General features: G+C 46.0%; 1 protein-coding gene across 1 annotated transcript in view; it reads left to right on the forward strand.

Moving 5' to 3' along the window:
- The first annotated feature begins 2,758 nt into the window (after window positions 1-2,758).
- LOC146041597 (uncharacterized) overlaps window positions 2,759-18,901 on the forward strand; it is a 47,974-nt gene continuing 31,831 nt past the window's right edge. The window contains exons 1-3 of the mRNA XM_083161543.1: window positions 2,759-3,372; window positions 3,595-3,769; window positions 3,880-4,097. Coding sequence (XP_083017669.1) covers window positions 3,049-3,372; window positions 3,595-3,769; window positions 3,880-4,097 — 717 coding nt within the window. The 5' untranslated portion in view covers window positions 2,759-3,048. The remainder of the gene's footprint in view (window positions 3,373-3,594; window positions 3,770-3,879; window positions 4,098-18,901) is intronic.

Here is an 18,901-nt window from a genome sequence, read left to right on the forward strand (position 1 = left end):
TGTATACTATTAGGAAGTGTGCTCTGCAGCCCTGGTCCCATAGACATTACCCTAACAGGCGGCTGTATTCTCCCCTCCGGCAGAACAATGCCCCCTCCTGCCTCCTGCACTATACGCGTGCTGCGGTTCCTCATACTCTGTAATAAGAGGTAAGATGTGAGCACTAGACTTCCTCTCCTCCCAGGCATGTGTGACAAGTCACAGCTGTGTGTGGGGCACACTTCCAGCCTCATGCACACAAGTGCCTGCTCTGCCATTAGGCCTAATGCTCTCTGTTGTCTGGCTCTGATCAAAAGGGCACAAGGTGTGAAAGTGTGCTGCCCGGACAGGAGCGTTCACACAGTCCCCTCTTCAAAGGACAGGGAGTTGGGGGAAGAAACAAGGGACAAGGAACAGTAACAAGGAACTGGCAAGTTCAAAATCTAACTCCACATGTCTCTGTTTGGCCAAAGAATCCCAAATGACCCCCTTTTGCGCTCTAATAAAATCCTGTTTGTGCCCCTATAGCTGGGTCAGTTGTTTCTCTGGACCAGATATAAAGCTTTAAAAATTGACAAAGTGGAGAGTGATACAGTACCAGCCAATCAGTTTCTATCTGTCATGTTACAGGCTGCGGTTGAAAATGACAGTTAGGGGATGTTTATCACTTTTTGAAGCTTAGTACATCTGGCCCACTGTGACATACGCACAATGACCTGCAGATGATTAAGCAGCTGTGATATATCGCTGTAACGGTATTTTATTCCCGCTCGTCATCTCAGATAAGTGACATCAAACAATCTGGGATTCATTATATTCTCTGTTGTGTATTTTTGCTGCAATAAGTAATACAGAAGTAATATAAAATATTTTTTTTTTCCTGGGGTCCACTTATTATTATTGATTGGTAGCCAGCAGTGACTATCATTATGTATCATGCATATCGCAGGAATGCATTATGAGCTACCTGGCAGGGTTCTTCATCTGCAATCAAGTAGGCAAGGAGAATAACCTAATTCACTGGTCTCCTAACGTCGTTGGCAAAAAGATGAATTGTTAGCGGCCTACAAAACTAGCGTGACTAGAATGCACACATGTGTATGGTGGCAGGTGTCACAGTGCAGGGATGGCAGAGGGATCTGCACAGATCCCTCTTCTCAGCCTCAGACCGCCTAGTCATATGAGCAATCGGGGCTGCAGGAACAAGTGAGTGAAGACCGATAAGTGTCAAGAATAACAAAATAAGGGATTGATTAAACTGATCAGTTACCCTACAGACATAGGCTTTCTGTATTATCCCTTTAGTTCAGGTCACCTATGATTTACACCAGGTGAAATGCAGGCTTCCAAACAGTTTAATAAACCATATGCATCTCTTCATTATGTAACGTAGTAATTAAGGCTGAAAAAATACATTAGTCCATCAAGTTCAACCTATCTAACTGGTAACTACTGACTTGAGTAAGTCATAGCTATAGGATTCCCATAGTGGCCAAAAATGTATCCAGTTTACTGCTGTAATGGTGAAGAAACCTCTTCTTAATTCAGTACGGTCCTTTCTAAGGTGTGGTGCCCAGAATTGAACACAGTATTCCAAGTGTGGTCTCACCATTGCCTTGTAAAGAGGCACTATCACATTGGCATCCGTTGAATCCATGCCCTATTAATGTATGGCAGTGTCCGGTTTGCTTTTGCTGCTGCACTTGAGCAGTGTGCACTATTACCCAATTTTCATCTATGATGACCCCCAAGTCCTTCTCGACTGCAGAATTCCCTATAATAACTCCATTTAGCCTATAAGTAGCTTGTTCATTTTTGTTTCCGTAATGAATAACTTTTTTTCAACGTTAAACTGCATTTTCCACCTTTCCATCCACCTTTCCAGTTTAATTAAGTCGCTTTGTAGTGCATCCACATCCTCTCCTGAGTTAATTTCCTTACTCAATTTCTTGTCATCCACACATATTGCAGTCTTACTCAGTATGTCATTACCATTAATGAATATATTAAACAAGGTAGGTTCCAATATTGAACCTTGTAAGACTCCACTTTGGACCTTACCCCAGCTGCAATGTATGCCATTTACCACCACTCTCTGTCCCCAATTGTGCAACCAATGTTTGGAGTGCTGTTGTGTTGTGTTTTTTTTTTTTATTACTGATCTGAAATTAATTGAAATAATAATTCAATATCATAGATTGCTATAAATTATGATATTTAGCATCTTTATCCAGTGTTGTTTTTAATTTATTTATTTTAAAATATGTTGCATTATCCAGTAGTGTTTTTCTTTATTGTAAAATATTTAGCATTGTTATCCAGTAGTGTTTGATTTATTTATTTTTAATTAATTTGTATCTTTATCTAGTAGTGTTATTTATTTTTAAATATTTAGCATTTTTTTTTATCCAGTAGCGTTTTTTGTTTTGTTTTTTTTAAATTTTTTGTATCTTTATCCAGTAGTGTTTTTATTTGTTTTTACATATTTTACAATTTTTTTATCCAGTAGTGTTTTTTTTATGTTTTAAATATTTTGCATTTTTATCCAGTAGTGTTTTTTTTATGTTTTAAATATTTTGCATTTTTATCCAGTAGTGTTTTTATTTATTTATTTAATACATATTTTGCATTTTCATCCAGTAGTGTTTTTATTTATTTATTTTATAAATATTTTGAATCTTTATCCATTAGTGTTTTTTATATATATATATTTTGCATCTTTATTCAGTAGTGATTTTATTTGTTTAATCGTTTAAACTTAGCCCTCACAACAACAAACAGAATTTTGTGAGCAAATACTTTGTAAATATCATATATCACTACAGATACACAACATCTGTGTATATTTATTTATATTGTTTATTTTATTTTGTGTCACTTCATATTTTGTTCTGTTGCTAAACTCCTGTCAGACATTTTATTTGCTTATTTTTATCAGAAACATTTTGCATGATCACATCCTTCTCCAGGCACATGTTCATGAATGGGAGAATTTTGTAAGCAGTGTTTATGATATCAGTGTCACTCTGAGAGCCAGCCTGCACAGCAGCAGATGCACCAGGAGCTTTTATGTTGTGTATCTTTCCCACACTTTCATGTCTGTCAACACAATACCAGCCCCAGATGCTATCTTTCTCTGTCACCGTTTATTGTGACACACGTCCATTGTCCCCGCTGCTCTGCCATTGGCTGCTGAGTGTGGGAACCTCTTGTAAGTCAGCTCTCCACACATCGTTATGCGGGAGAGGGGTATATAAAGGGGCTGGCTGCTCACTGGCATTCAGAAAGCAACTGGCTCAGGCACCAGAACTCTACAATTCACTCTACAAGTGCAACATGGCTCCTTGCAACTCAAAGACAATGGATCAGCAGGCTACTACTGGGCTTAGAAAGGTAAGATCTCCCCCAGTGACCACATCAACTTCATATCTTTAGCTATATATATTTAAAAAAAAATATAAAAAAATTAAATTTTATATATACATATATATATATATATATATATATATTCTTTTTTATTCTTCAAATTTGTAGAGATGTTATGGTTATATAGTCATGATCTGCAGCATGTTATAATGATATGTATTAACCAAAGCCTTGTCTTGTTGTTTACAGCTGAGAAAGCCCGTCATTGAGAAAATGAGGCGAGATCGCATTAACAGCAGCATTGAGCAGCTCCGTCAGTTACTGGAGAAAGAGTGTCAGAAACATCAGCTCCCCTCTAAACCCGAGAAGGCCGACATCCTGGAGATGACAGTGACCTTCCTACAGCAGCAAATGGCTGGTAGAAGTAAGTATCTTGCTCCAGCTCTTCCCACTTGCCCTGTGTTTCCTGCTACGAAATGAGCTTGCAAATGCTGATGGACAGTGTCACTGACAGCTATGCCTTTCCTCTTCCAGTTATGACCACCTCCAGCCAGGCCCATGGAGAAGGCTACTCCAGATGTGTCCAAGACTCCGTGGACTTCTTATCAGCCCAAAACCAACACCAGGGCAAGCTGATGAGACATCTCAGTGGACCAGCTGCAGCTTACAAGCTGTCCACAGCACTGACCACTACTCTACCTGTGCCCGGCCAGGCCAACGAGAGCAAAAGCAAGTCCGTATGGAGACCTTGGTGAAGAATAACTCCCTGATGTACATCTGGGATAATGGGACACTCTGTACTTTTTTTCTGTGGCTAGAACTCACAGATACTTTTGCAATTGGACTTATTCATTTCAATGTCACGTCAATCACATGTGCTACCAGTTAGGTAGCCTATCCGTGATCGTTGTATGCCACCTTTCTCATAGAAAGTATTGTTTTTTCTTATCATAGGAAATTATGTCAACACTTCTACTATAGGAGTGAAACGTTAACTGATTTAAGGTTGGATAGTGTATCTGTAGGTTTCAAAAACTTGCTTAGAGTATATGTAGGTATATATGTGTATGCCTTACATAGCGTATATGTAATTATAAATGCTTATATCACTTGCATGGTGTATATGTAAGTGTATAGGTTTATAGAGCACAGCGCAGTGCCTTGAAGATGTTATATATTAAGAATATTATGCAATATTTGTAATATATTAAGTGCAGCACAGGCTGAATGCATTAATAGAGTGAGGATTCAATCCTCCCTTCAATAGTTCTATAGGACACGTGTATACATCTGTTATCAGATGGTACAGTAATCTGCTGTGGTTCCGAATAGAAATTACATTGTCTTCCGTGAAGATGGATCTGTTCCAGCATTATAAATGCTGTGGCAGTGGTAACATTTATATAGTGTATATTCTGAGTTGACTTTTTTCTTGTAAGTCATAATGATCAGTATCATTTCATTGGGAAATGGAAAGCCTTTTCTATTTGGAAAGATTTGTATTAATAAGATGTTTTAATTTTCTTCTGTGAAAAAAAAAATGTTTGTAATGTCTGTGGCGCTGACCAGTTTGTGGAACAGTCTTTGTTTCATACTAGTAATATTATATTGCTGTGTAATATAACCTGATTATCGGACATGTTATATCTTGTGTGCATCACACAAACAAATAAATTATAACTATTAAGAAAAAAAGAGTTTCTGTCATCCGTAATTCTCATTGAAATAAGTTCCAGTACTATAAGGATATGATAGATAAATAAATAAATATATGCATACATTATATCTTTACTTGTATAATGGGATGTCTGTGCACTACGGGTGTTTAAATCTCATGGCTACATTGTGGAGCTGCTACCAGCTATAATTATGATAGCATATATATATATATATATATATATATATATATATATATATATATATATATCACTTAAAAACATCAAATATAACTTGGTAAATATAATTTGTATACATTCAGCGGTTATTCTAGGAATAAATGTAAACAGTTTGTGTATACGTGAAATACACTGGTGTACAATAGGGGTTACTTAAGTAGTCATTTACTGTCATAATAAGGTTGGTGCATTATCGATAAAGTTTCAGAAACTTTGTAAAAATATCAGGATACAGCAGGAACCAATCACCTCACAGAGGACTAGATGCACTAAGCCTTGAAAAGTGATAAAATGAAGAGTGATAAACCACCAACCAATTAGCTCCTACCTGTCTTTTTTAAACACTGCCTGTGACATGGAAGTAAGGAGCTGATTGGCTGGTGGTTTATCACTCTACATTTTATCACTTCTTAAGCTTATTACATCTGGCCCACAGGGAGAGTTATCAAGTGTTGCCCCTAGCAACCAACCAGTATAGCTTTATTTTATTTTATGGAATGTATTAGATAAATGATAGCTAGCATCTCATGGGTTGGTGTGGGCAACACCACCATTTGCTCCATTAAGTGGCTATGTGTCAAGTATGTCCTGCATGGTATACAAAGTACTGTTAACTCAGCCCTTAACTGTCACAAAGTTGTATCATTGGTCCCTACTGAGCTGGTAAGCTCACTGATGTTTCTGCACCATGAATGACTGTCCATAGTATAATACGTTTTGTGCAGGCATTTTATTTTATACATACTCTGGTGCACTATACCCAGATGTTTCCATCATTTTCTTTGAACAATCTTTTATGAATCAATCCTGCCCCCTACATAGAGTTGGGCAGTGCCATAGGGCTCAGCATGTGGCAAGTACAGTATGCCCATACTATAGTACTTCAATGTGCTCCCAAACCAAGGGGCAGATGTACTTAGCTTGAAAAGTGATAAAATGGAGAGTGCCAGCCAATCAGCTCCTACCTGTCATGTCACAGGCTGTGCTTAAAAGATGACAGGTTTGAGCTGATTGGTTGGTATCACTCTCTATTTTATCCCCCTCCCCCCTATGTATACAGGGCAGGAATCAAGCCAAGACTATATAAAATGTAATGATCTGGGGAGGGGGGGAGTTCTAATATGTTTTATCCTTACAGTATGTGATTATGCTGCATTATTGTAGTGACAATAATCTATAAAAGAAAGACAAATAGAGGAAAAATACAGTAAGATGAAATGTTTCAGTTTCATTGTCCCCTGTATTCCTGGAGGGACACATACGAGGTTTCATTCCTGTAGACCTGCGTGTCTAGCTTATAGAAGTAACTTCTATATGCGGCAGATGTTGGGAGAGATAAGGCGGACCAGATCATAGAGTGACAGGTCCTCTTCTAAGCCAGTCTTGTTCCCACACTCATCTTCCTGTTGGCCTGTGAAACCGTCTATTATATCCCCCCCCCCCCCCCTCCCCCCAGATGTTAGTGCGGCAGCCTCCTCCCTAATGTGACACATGTCTATTGTCTGTCAGCTATCTATTGCCTGCTGAGTGTGGGATTGCCTGGGAGCATAGAGGGGAGGGCTGGCTTGTGTCTGCCTGGGGATAAGGATTATGGAGCTTTTGGGATTGGTCATTAATTATACAGTGTAGGCCAGTGGTTCCCAAACTTTTAGGTTCACGGCATCCTAGAGCATCAAAAATGTTTCACGGTAGCTCTAGGCCGAATGTTTATTATTGAGAAACTCCGAAAAATAATATTACATTACGGAAATTGTGTTTATATGTCAACTTAAGGGTCAGTTATGTGGTGAGGGACAATATTCGCTGTTTGTCCAACTACCAGCACTGGTTTTGCCTATTACATTGATCAAAAATAATTTGAACTGGTCCTGGGTACCCCTGCAAGTGTCCTGAGGCACCCCAGGGTGCCACAGCACACAATTTGGGAATCACTGGTGTAGGCCATATGGCCAAGTGCATCTTCTGGTGAAACTCTGCAGCGATTGATAGAGTAACACATAGGTCATGGGTTCGATTCCCACCATGGCCTCAACTGTGTGGAGTTTGTATATTCTCCCTGTGCTTGTGTGGGTTTCCTCCGGGTATTTCGGTTTCCTCCCACAATCCAGAAATATTCTGGTAGGTTAATTGGCTCCCAACAAATTAACCCCAGAATGCCTGTGTGTGCATGTATATGTGGTAATGAATATAGATTGTTAGCTCCACAGGAGCAGGGCCGATGCAAGGCACCGGAGCACCCCAGGTGAGGTGGGGGTGGGGGAGGGCTGAGGGGTACCTGCTGATTGGCTGAATCTCAGCCAATCAGCGTGCGTCAAGTGTTTTCAAACCCAGCAGCGTTTCCCGCGCCACCTCCCGGCCACCGGATAGCACTAGTTATTTGCTAATCACTGCAGGGATCCCGCCGCCAGCTTAATACAAAGCGCCGCAGGTACCCCCACGGCACGGACACCCCTGCCCGCTCCTGCCAGATGGCGGCACGGACACAGCGCCGCAGATAGTGGTACCCCCGCAGCACAGACACCCCTGCCCGCTCCTGCCAGCACCTCCGCTCACCTCCATTCGGGGGGCGAGGGGCGAACTGCCGCCCTCCAGTGGCGCCGGCCCTGCACAGGAGCAGGGACTGATGTGATTGTTCAAATATTCACTGTACAGCGCTGCGGAATATGTGTGCGCTATATAAATAACTGGTAATAAATAAAATAATATATAAATAGGACAAATAATGTTACTTTATCTGTAACATTGTAATATATGTATAAAGGTTCTTGATTCAAAGAGGGAAATTAATACCCCCTTCGGGCCGCAAATACCGGATTGGGACACGGGATCATCGCAGGAGCGACCACGCATTTACGTTCTGAAAGCTCCCGCAGTGACCCGGCTTATTGCAGAGTCCCTGACATCACAAAGGGGGCGGAACAGCGGCACATCATTGGGGGCGGAGGCAGCGCTTTGAGTTGACTATGCCTTCAAGAGTTGCCTTCTCTAAAGGCCAGGGTTGCTTGAGCAGGTTTTCCCATTCACACTATACCATGACCCAGATCAGAGCTTTGTTCATCCCACTATTAAATAATAATATTAACTATCAGTTAACGATGACTGATGGTTACAGAACATGCAAGTCAATTTGGCAATATAGCCGAATGACGTGCATGTCCCGGTGTCGTTGCTGAATGATATCGGCAGCTGATATCATCCAGTGCACATGCACCATATCGGCTGGGGCTTAACTGTCATTTTTCAAATCCTTCCTGTAACTTGACAGTTAGTAGCTGATTGGGTGGTGTGTTATCACCTTCAACTTTAGCACTTCAACTGGGTTAATAAAACTGCCCCTCAATGCGCAGATGAAATGCTGGTACCCCATAATTATTGGCATCCTATCAACAGCTCTGTGATTGATTATCCAGTTCAGGTTCTCTGCACTTATTCCTTGTTACTGACACTGGGTGACAATGTCTGTCTGTGATTTTCCTTTATGTCTGGGTAAATGCTCACCAAGTGTACAGTATGTGTGTCTTTACTCTGGCTGGTCTGCCCCCCCCCCAACCTACCAGCGGCTGAGAACCTTTATCTATAGTATAGTGAGAAAGTTGGGAGCTAATGACTTTGTCTCCTTCCTTTGATATAGAGGTAGAACTTGTCACATTGTCTTCCCCAGATAATAAACACACACTTTCACAGGCAGGCGTCACTTGGCACCTTATTGTCACTGCTCTGAGGACAGTATCAGTTACTACAGAGGAGGGGGCGCAGGTCCCACAGTCAGGATCTGGATAGTGAGTGTGTCGGCGTTTATGCATGACAAGGGGAATATTTATCAAAGCTTGGAGAAAGATAAAGTAGAAAGAGATAAAGTGGGTGATTCAGACCTGCATGCTGTGGTCCGAATTGGCTCCCCAGGGTCCCTGCTTTAATGACAGGCAGGGGGCATACCCACAGGCCCACCCAGGGTTTCATGGGTGTGCCCACAAAAATGGTGGGTTCAGGGGGGGTGGGAGTTCCGATCCGGCCGGTGGGGGTTCTGGTATCACGTCTTTGAGTCCTGTCAAAGAAAAACGCTATAGTAATAAAGTGAACCTGCCCACAGCTGCGATATTTGGTCTGATCAGGATGCACTGCATGAACCAGCATGCCTTTAGATCTGTACCGGACCTATGGGTGCATTGTATGAAGTCTAGCAGAGAGATCTGCCTAAAGAAACCAATCAGCTCCTAACTGTCAATTCACACACTGTGCTAGATAAATGACAGCCACAGAGCAGTTGCTTTAAGCAGATTCTCCACTTTATCTCCAAGACTTGATACATCTCCTCCATTGCGTTATTGCCTGTGGGTATGGATCATTGGATAGACAGCAACTAGGTCGACAAGCATTAGGTCAACACCACTAGGTCGACATGCATGAATGTCAACATGACTGAAGGTCCACATGCAGGAAGGTCAACTTGACTGAAGGTCGACATGGGTTAGGTCGACAGAGTCATTAGGTTGACACAATTATTAGGTTGACCTTCAGTCATGTCGATCTTCATGCATGTCGACCTAGTGGTGTCGACCTAATGCTTGTCGACATAATGCTTGTAGACCTAGTGATCGTTTCACTTGCCGGTTGATTTTGTATTAAATGAGAGATGTCACTGTAATATATGATGATGAATGAAATGAACCTGCATGCCATAGGTATTTATACTATACTATCTGTGTATAATATAAAACCACAAGATCAACGTACCATCTAAAACTATTTAAAAACTGACGCTTTAATCCAAGTCCTACTGGAGAGATTTTTAATTATTATATACTATAAGTATAATAAGGGGGTGTGTTTGTAACTGCAAGCCGATTGGACACATCTCGGGAGCCAGTGCAACAATACGCATAATTCGTGAAAGCTATCGGTAACAGCATCAGCTGCGTCTGATTTGCTGATTTCATATTAGCCATAGAAATAATGTGCATTATCGCCATGCTAATGCTGCTCCTCATCATTATGGGGGGGATTTAAGTTGGGATTTAAGTTGTGTGCCAGCAACCACTAGATAGTATTCGATGGAGTTGTTCTTTTACTTTGACCGGTTGGTAACTAGTATCTTAGTGTGTGATAATGTAGAAAAGCAACCTTAGCATTACGGGTTGCTCCATCTCTGCTACATCTTTGTGGGGTATAAAGATACACTTACAAAGACGTCTGGTACGTATGGTACTATGGGGCAGATTTATTAAGCTCGGAGAAGTGATAAAGGGGCAGATTTATTAAGCTTGGAGAAGAGATAAACTGGAGATAAAGCGGAGAAAAGGTAAAAGGAGATAAAGCACCAGCCAATCAACTCCCAATTGTCTTTTTCAAACACAGCTGATTGGCTGGTAATTTATCTCCTTTTACCTTTTCTCCACTTTATCTCTTCTCCAAGATTAATAAATCTGCCCCAAAGTGTCTGTTTTTTTTTATCATCGGCCAATCAGCTCCTAACTGTGAAGTTACAGGCTTGGTTTGAAAAATGACAGATATATATATATATATATATATATATATATATATACGCAGGTGACACCTTCCCCCACCCCCTCTCTAGTAAAATTATGCATATTAGGCATCGCCTCAATTGTTCTTCCAGATATGTAGTATATCAGATCATATGCACCTGTGGGCTGTCATACATTGGCAAAACTGAATGCCAATTCAAGGAGCGTATGACAGCCCACAGGTCAGCCATTAGAAATGCTATTTCAAAGGGCTATAGCGACCAACCGGTCGCACAACATTTTTGTAATCACCCTCATCCATTGACATCTTTAAAATATCGGATGATCGATCACTTACCCCAGTGGTTCCTAAACTATTTCTGACTTGTTGTTTGCACTCACTTTGATGTGGTGAGGAAGGCACCAGGGCACAATTTCTGACGCACAGCAGCAGGGAGTGCCGGTTCCAGCGGACTATCTATATATATATATCTATATATATATATCTATATATATCTATATATATCTATATATATATATATATCCTTCCTCCAGATATGTTTTCCCCCCTTTTTTCTAAATAGAATAGATTCTAGTTAACAAGAGCAGTGATCCTCGGTTGCCATTGTCTGTCTCTCAGTCAATAGCGGCCCAGATGTTTCCCTGTCACAGTGTAATGATGGGATAATGGCAGGTTGTCCCCTGCAGTGAGTGCCATTGGATGAGGAGTGTGGGAACTCCTGGCAGGACAGAGCCCCACACATCATTACACAGGAGGAGGGGTAAGTATATAAGATGCTGCCTCAGATACATCCCCTGTGTCCCTTACCTGTCATGTGCACAAGGGATGATGGGAGGTAATATCTGCTTTGTAAATGTATCATCGGTCTATCTATCTATCTATCTATCTATCTATCTACGTCCTGGGCTTCCTTTCTGCTAACAGAGAAGAGGCCAGTCAGTGGTGAGCAACCATCGGATGATTCTTCCTCTATGGGGGCCCCTGCGAGTGACTGTATAAGTGTACACATCCGCTCGCAGCATAGTGAGGGGATCCGGCCAGCGGGGGAGGACGTGCAATCGGCGGGCGATGGTAACCTGCTCACTATGCTCCAAATATCCGCAGCCTAGCGAGCATGTTAACGCAGGGTTGCCGACTTTAAAAAAATCCTCTCCGGGAGAAGCCCGGAGAGGAATCTTGCATTACGAGGTTTTGGGGCGGGGCTTAACTGTGACGTCATTAAGCCCCGCCCCCATTACATCAAATAGCAGAAATAACTGATATCCATGGAGGGGGCGGGGCTAAAATGACACGATTGTGCCGTTTTAGCTCCGCCCCCTCCCCTGAGACCCGCGGATTGCGGCATATAAATGCCGCGATCGGGGGCTCAGTGGGGGTCCCCCAGATTCCGGGAGGGTTGCCCACCCTTCCGGGGGCCGGGAGGAAGGACCCGATTTTCGGGAGACTCCCGCAAATTCCGGGAGGGTCGGCAACCCTGTGTTAACGCCGTGCCGCATAGAGAGCGCTGGCCACGCCCCCACAGCGGCGAAAACTGGGGTGTGACCTCGCAGATACTGCCGCTATAGTAGGCCACACCCCGAACCACAATTGAGACTGAGGCCTGTATTCTGGTTCGTGCGGTAATATCCGCGTGCGTTCGTGCCGCCGATGTTTTGTGTCTGCGCATGTGCAGAGGCGTCTCTGCGCATGTGCGAGCGGGGCGTTCGGCCAAATCCCGCATGATATGTGTACACTACGAACAGGGGGTGGAGAGGGGTGTGAAGGGCTGTTTGGGCTCATTGCCATATGCATACGCCCCGCGTTTCATGGGCGTTCCCATGCAAACGCTGGGCGTACGTATGGTAATGCAGTCGTGACGCACGTGTGGGGGGCGGACATATGACATTGCCGGATGTCAGCTGCCCGCCCAGATCCCTGCTTTTGCACGGAGAAATGCCCGTGTGGTCTGAGGTTGCGGGAGCTGCCTGGCCACTCGGTCCTGCATTCGATGGTCTGCGACCATCGAATGATGGGTGAGGTTCCCTGAGATGGAGGAGGTGTATTCATGAGAAATACACGTGTGGTCCGTTCGGACAGCTTCTTACCGCGTACGGACGGAGTTGGCGATCCGTATGGAAGGCGGGGTTTAGGATGCACGGTGCTGGCCGCATATTCGGATCCGGCCGCACCGATCAGAATAAGGGCCAAAGTGTTATTAATAAAGGTCCTGGAAATTGTGCATTAAGTAGGAAAGCCCACAGAATATTGTATCACTAGCGTATTGGATGCATGTGGAATTTCCGAATGTCAGTAACTCACTGAAACTATCCTTGCAGAGAGTATGTAATAATTACTAATGCTGCAGCGGGCTGACAGTCCTTAGGACGACACATATAAGGTCGACATGCACTGAGTCAACCACTAAAGGTTAACATGGCGTAGGTCAACAAATGAAATAGGTCGACATGCCTATGGTCGACGTAAGCTTTAGGTCGACAGTCAAAAAGGTCGACATGAGTTTTTCACTTTTATTTTTGTGCCCACAGGTGGTATTTTATGCCCTACCATCCACTAGGGCGTGGAGGGAGAATAGAATAGTGTGCCGAGAGTGGCGAGCCATGTGGTGGGACGCGGTACACTTTGACGGTGTCCATGTCGACTATGTCGACATTCGGGTCAAAAAAGTGAAAGACCCACATTGACCTTTTGACTGTCAACTTAAAGCTTGTGTTGACCTTCCAACCATGTCGACCTATTTCATGTGTCGACCTAAGCCATGTCGAGCCAATGACCCATACCCATATAAATGTCGCCTGTGACCCGGTACTGGACCACAGAGCCTAGAACACAGATTGCTGTGCTGTACCCAGTATTAGGTCATTCAGACCTGGGCGGGGGTAAAGCTGTGAGCTGGTCACACTGTGACACTGTTCCCCTTTGATGTGTGTGGGCTGTGACATGTCACTGTGATGCTGACACCTATTCCGTTCCCACCGCTGACATCCTGCTGTAACCCGGCCATATAACAGCACTGCTCATGGCGTACCGGATGAGAAGCTAGAGATTTGCGGCCGATTCAGACTCATTCCTTAGGGTCTGAATTTGGCCCCGTCCCCAATGTTTGAGGATTGCGCATGTGCATGTGCGTATATGCGCATGCCTAAACCCTGGGGAGCGAATCGGTGCATCGAGTTCCACTTGTGGATCTGTTCGTTCCAGGAGAGGAGGAATGGGGGTGGGCAGGGGGCGATAGTAGGGGAACGGCCAGCGGTTCATGTGTATCCCCATAAACAGGCTGGGCCTTCCCCTGCAGATACAGGCATGGCGTCAGCGCCCGCTCTACATTCGGAGATCATCGTCCAGGCTGACTTTTCATTATGAATTGCAGAATAATCATTTGCTGGTGAGTGACCAACAAATGATTTTTCAGTCGTGCGGCCGCATGCGAGGAGATGTGTTACCGTACACATTCTCTCGCATGCTATTGGGGGGATTTGCGTGGTGGGGGGCGGGCGTTCGGCCGGGCAGCGTTTACCTGTTCTCCGCTATGGTTTTACGTTTTACATTTGCTAAATAAAGTATCACCCGCACTTCCCTGACACAGATACATGTATTTTGGTTTCTTTTCTTCCATAGTATTAATCTGTTTATTAATTTAAGGTCCCCAAATGTAACAAGAACTGCCAATATGTGATCTAAGGCCGTGTACATGATATACAATTATCGGGCCAGCCAGCAATTGCATACCTCCCAACATTGGCCAAGCCCCGGTTTTTGCCGTTGTGCGGGTATAGCAAGTGGCTCTGTCCCCAACTTCCCAAGCTGCAGGAATAGACGTCTATTCAAGGGTGACAGGGGGGATCCCCAACTCCACCCCCCCCCCCCCCCACCGCGGGACACATGGGAACAACCCAAAAAGCCAGGATGTTCTCCCGAAAAGCGGGATAGTTGGGAGTTATGTAATTGTACGATCAGCACGATGATTGTATAGTGTGGTATCAGGGGATGATAAATGGCTTCCAACTCTCCTGCGGTGGTCAGATCAGGAGGACGAGCTCGGATAGACTGCATGCGCTCCCTGCTTCCTCACCCGTTTATCCCACTGCAGATATTACACACTGAGGGTTATTCAGACCTGGTTGCAGCCCAGCGATTACTCAAGGTGGATGGTTATTGAAGGACTGTGCATGCATATGGGCAACAATGCGCGTGCGCGATGCCAGCCAGCGACACGTTTTGATTGACAGAAAGTCATAACCGGACGTTTTGTAGGAGTGTCATGGAATCCGCAGGTGTACCCAGGCGTTTTGAGGGAAGGTGTGTGACGTCAGCTTCGGCCTCGATCATTCTGATTCTATTGCACTGCCCGAGTAGGTTACGCACAATGGAAACATAATTAGCAGCGCTGTGATTTGCAGCCTTGCACAGGGCGAGTTTTCACTTACTATCTTAACGCAATACGCTGCATTTTGGCACAGCATCGATCAGGTCTGAATAACCCCCATTGTCACCAGTGGCGTAACAATACCACCACATTACCTGGGGGCACCAGCGCGTGTATAACACACCTATCCGGTAAATGCTCTCTCAGTTTGGCATATATTGGATCTGCAGGTATGTACCTGACTTGATGGTAGAAGCAACCGGACAATTCAAATAGGTTCCACAGAACTAAGGTCGACATGTATTGGGTCGACCACTGAAGGTTGACATGCACCAAGGTCGACACACCTGAAGGTCGACATGGGCTTAGGTCGGCACGTGTATTAGGTCGACATGGGGGTTTTCACATTTTCCCCCCTAATGCTGACACAGTCGACATGGACACTAAAAAAAGTGCACCGTGTGCGCTCGCCATGCTTCGGGCACGGTGCCTCGCTGCGCTCGGCACACTATTTTATTCTCCCACTGCACCCTAGTGGATGGTAGGGCATGAAATACGCCTGTCGGCACATGTCGGCTGAAAAAAACACGAAAAAAATAAAGTCAACCTTTTAACTGCTGACTTAGCCCATGTCAACCTAATGACCTCTCGATCTAAGCCCATGTTGACCTTCAAATGTGTCGACATTGATGTGTGTCGAACTTCAGTGGTCAACCCAATGCATGTCGACCTTCCCCTTGTTGACCTAGTGGCCATATACCATTCAGATTTGCCCGTATAATGGATCCGACCTCTAGATGCTGCCAGGAGACAGGTCCATGGTGACCACTGTTCTGGGGTAACAGCAGTACTGAGAGGAAGAGAGGGTCAGAGACAGCCTGGGTCCTAGCGGGTCACCCTCACTGCAGCAATACATAGCTGGGAGAGGTTCCCTCCTATCCTATCCCTGATCTTTCTTCTCCTCCTGGGTCTCTTGCTGGGAGGGGAGACGAGGCTGCGGGAGGTGACAGACCCCCTACTGTAGGTGTGACAGTGTCCAGCCAGGACCATGGAGAAGGGACTCAGTCTGCGCTCTTCCTAGTCTGGCACACACACACATTGCCTGTAGTGCCAGTTGCTGCAGATTCTCCCGTAGACTCTGACTATGGGCCTGATTCAGTCCCAATTGCTGGGCTGCAAATTCGCAGTCCAATCGATCATCGAATGACACTGTATAAGTGTACAGCATCCCCTCGCCATGCTTCGGCGTGGCGCCTCACTGCACTTGGCACACTATTATATTCTTCCTCTATGAAAAAATGCCTTAATATAAATCTCCTATATATTTGGCTACATCTGTCACTCAAAGTGGGTGTCTGTGTCTATAACGCTCTGTTCCTGGACTTTCCTCTTAATGTGTGATTGCCTTCATCTGTGCTGAACACCTTTCTGAGAAATTAACCTGTTTAAAACAGGTGATGGCAATCATACATTAAGGGGAAGGCTAGAAACAGAGCATTGTGTCCCTCCTGGAGAGGGTCATGTTGGGAGATATGTGACAGAGAACCAGCCCAGTGAGCCCACAGACAGTGGCAGACACCCACTGCCTTCCCATGTTGCCCAGCACTGCTACTCCACAGCCACCAGGTGAGCGCCCCCTCCCGCGATTTGCGGCAAAACCTCCCCCCCCGTGCCCCCTCCCGCGATTCGCGGCAAAAACACCCGCTCCCCCGCGACCCCCCCTACCGCGATTCGCAGCAAAAACACCCCCGCGACCCCCCCTCCCGCGATTCGCTGCAAAAAGAACCCCCCACGACCCCGCCCGCAATTCGCGGCATAACCACCACCCCGCGACCCCCCCCTCCCGCGAATCGCGGCAAACCCTCCCCCGTGACCCCCCCCCCCCGATTCGCGGAAAAAACACCCCCCCCCCCGCGACACCCCCCCCCCGATTCGCGGCAAAAAGAACCCCCCCGCGACCCCCCCTTGCACGATTGGCGGCACCCCCCCTGCGACCCCCCTCCCGCGATTCGCGGCACCCCCTCCCCCCCCGCAATTCGCAGCAGCCCCAGGATTAAATGGCACATGCAAAACACTGACATGGCTATGGTCGACAATGAAAAAGGTTGACATGAGTTTTTGAAGATTTATTTTTAATTTTTTTAATTTTTTCATATTCATTGTCATGTGTCGACATGGACACCAATGAAGTGGCACACTTATGTCAACATTTACATGTGTTGACCTTTCTGTGTTGATTTTTTCTTGTGGCGATTCGCGTCACACCCCCCCGCAACCCCCCCTCCCGCGATTCGCGGCACCCCCCGTGACCCCCCACCTCCCGCAATTCGCGGCAACCCCCCCACCGGAACCCCTGTGAACCCCGCCCTCCCGCGATTCGCGGCACCCACCCCCGCGACCCCCCCCTCCCGCAATTCGTGGCACCCCCCCGTGATTCGCGGCAGCTCCAGAATTAAATTGCACATGGAAAACACTGACATGGCTATGGTCGACAATGAAAAAGGTTGACATGAGTTTTTGAAGTTTTTTTGTCATTTTTTGAATATTTTCATATTCATTCTCATGTGTCGACATGGACACCAATGAAGTGCCACACTTATGTCAACATTTACATGTGTTGACCTTTCTGTGTTGATTTTTTTCTTGTGGCGATTCGCGTCACACCCCCCGCAACCCCCCTCCGGCGATTCGCGCCACCCCGGCACCCCCCCGCGACCCCCCCCTCCCGCAATTCGCGGCAACCCCCCACCGGAACCCCCATGAACCCCGCTCTCCCGCGATTCGCGGCACCCACCCCCCGCAATCCCCCCCTCCCGCAAATCGCGGCACCCCCCGCAATTCGCGGCAGCCCCAGGATTAAATGGCACATGCAAAACACTGGCACGGCTATGGTCGACAATGAAAAAGGTTGACATGAGTTTTTGAAGATTTATTTCATTTTTTGAATGTTTTCATATTCATTCTCATGTGTCAACATGGACACCAATGAAGTGGCACACTTATGTCAACATTTACATGTGTTGACCTTTCTGTGTTGATTTTTACTTGTGGCGATTCGCGTCACACCCCCCGCAACCCCCCCTCCCGCGATTCGCGGCACCCCCCACCTCCCGCAATTCGCAGCAACCCCCCACCGGAACCCCTGTGAACCCCGCCCTCCCGCGATTCGCGGCACCCAACCCCGCGACCCCCCCCTCCCGCAATTTGCGGCACCCCCCGTGATTCGCGGCAGCTCCAGAATTAAATTGCACATGGAAAACACTGACATGGCTATGGTCGACAATGAAAAAGGTTGACATGAGTTTTTTTTTTTTCTTTCATTTTTTGAATATTTTCATATTCATTCTCATGTGTCGACATGGACACCAATGAAGTGCCACACTTATGTCAACATTTACATGTGTTAACCTTTCTGTGTTGATTTTTTCTTGTGGCGATTCGCATCCCACCCCCCCCCACTCCCGCGATTCACGGCACACACACACCCCCCCGCGATTCTCGGCACCCCACCCCGTGACCCCCCCTCCCGTGATTCACGGCACACCCCCCGCGACCCCCCCTACCATGATTCGCCGCAACCCCCGCCCCCGTAACCCCCCTCCCGCGATTTGCGGCAACCCACCCCGCGACCCCCCTCCCGCGATTCTCTGCAATCCCTCCCGCGATTCGCAGCATCCACCCCCCCACAACCCCCCCTCCTGCAATTCGCGGCACCCCCCGCGACCCCCCCTCCTGCAATTCACGGCACCCTCCGCGACCCCCCCTCCCGCGATTCGCGGACACCTAAGTTGCAATACAGGGCATCTTTCAT

Source organism: Crinia signifera, chromosome 19 (genome assembly GCF_055691185.1).
Source record: "Crinia signifera chromosome 19, ASM5569118v1, whole genome shotgun sequence".
In the NCBI taxonomy this organism is placed as follows: domain Eukaryota; kingdom Metazoa; phylum Chordata; class Amphibia; order Anura; family Myobatrachidae; genus Crinia; species Crinia signifera.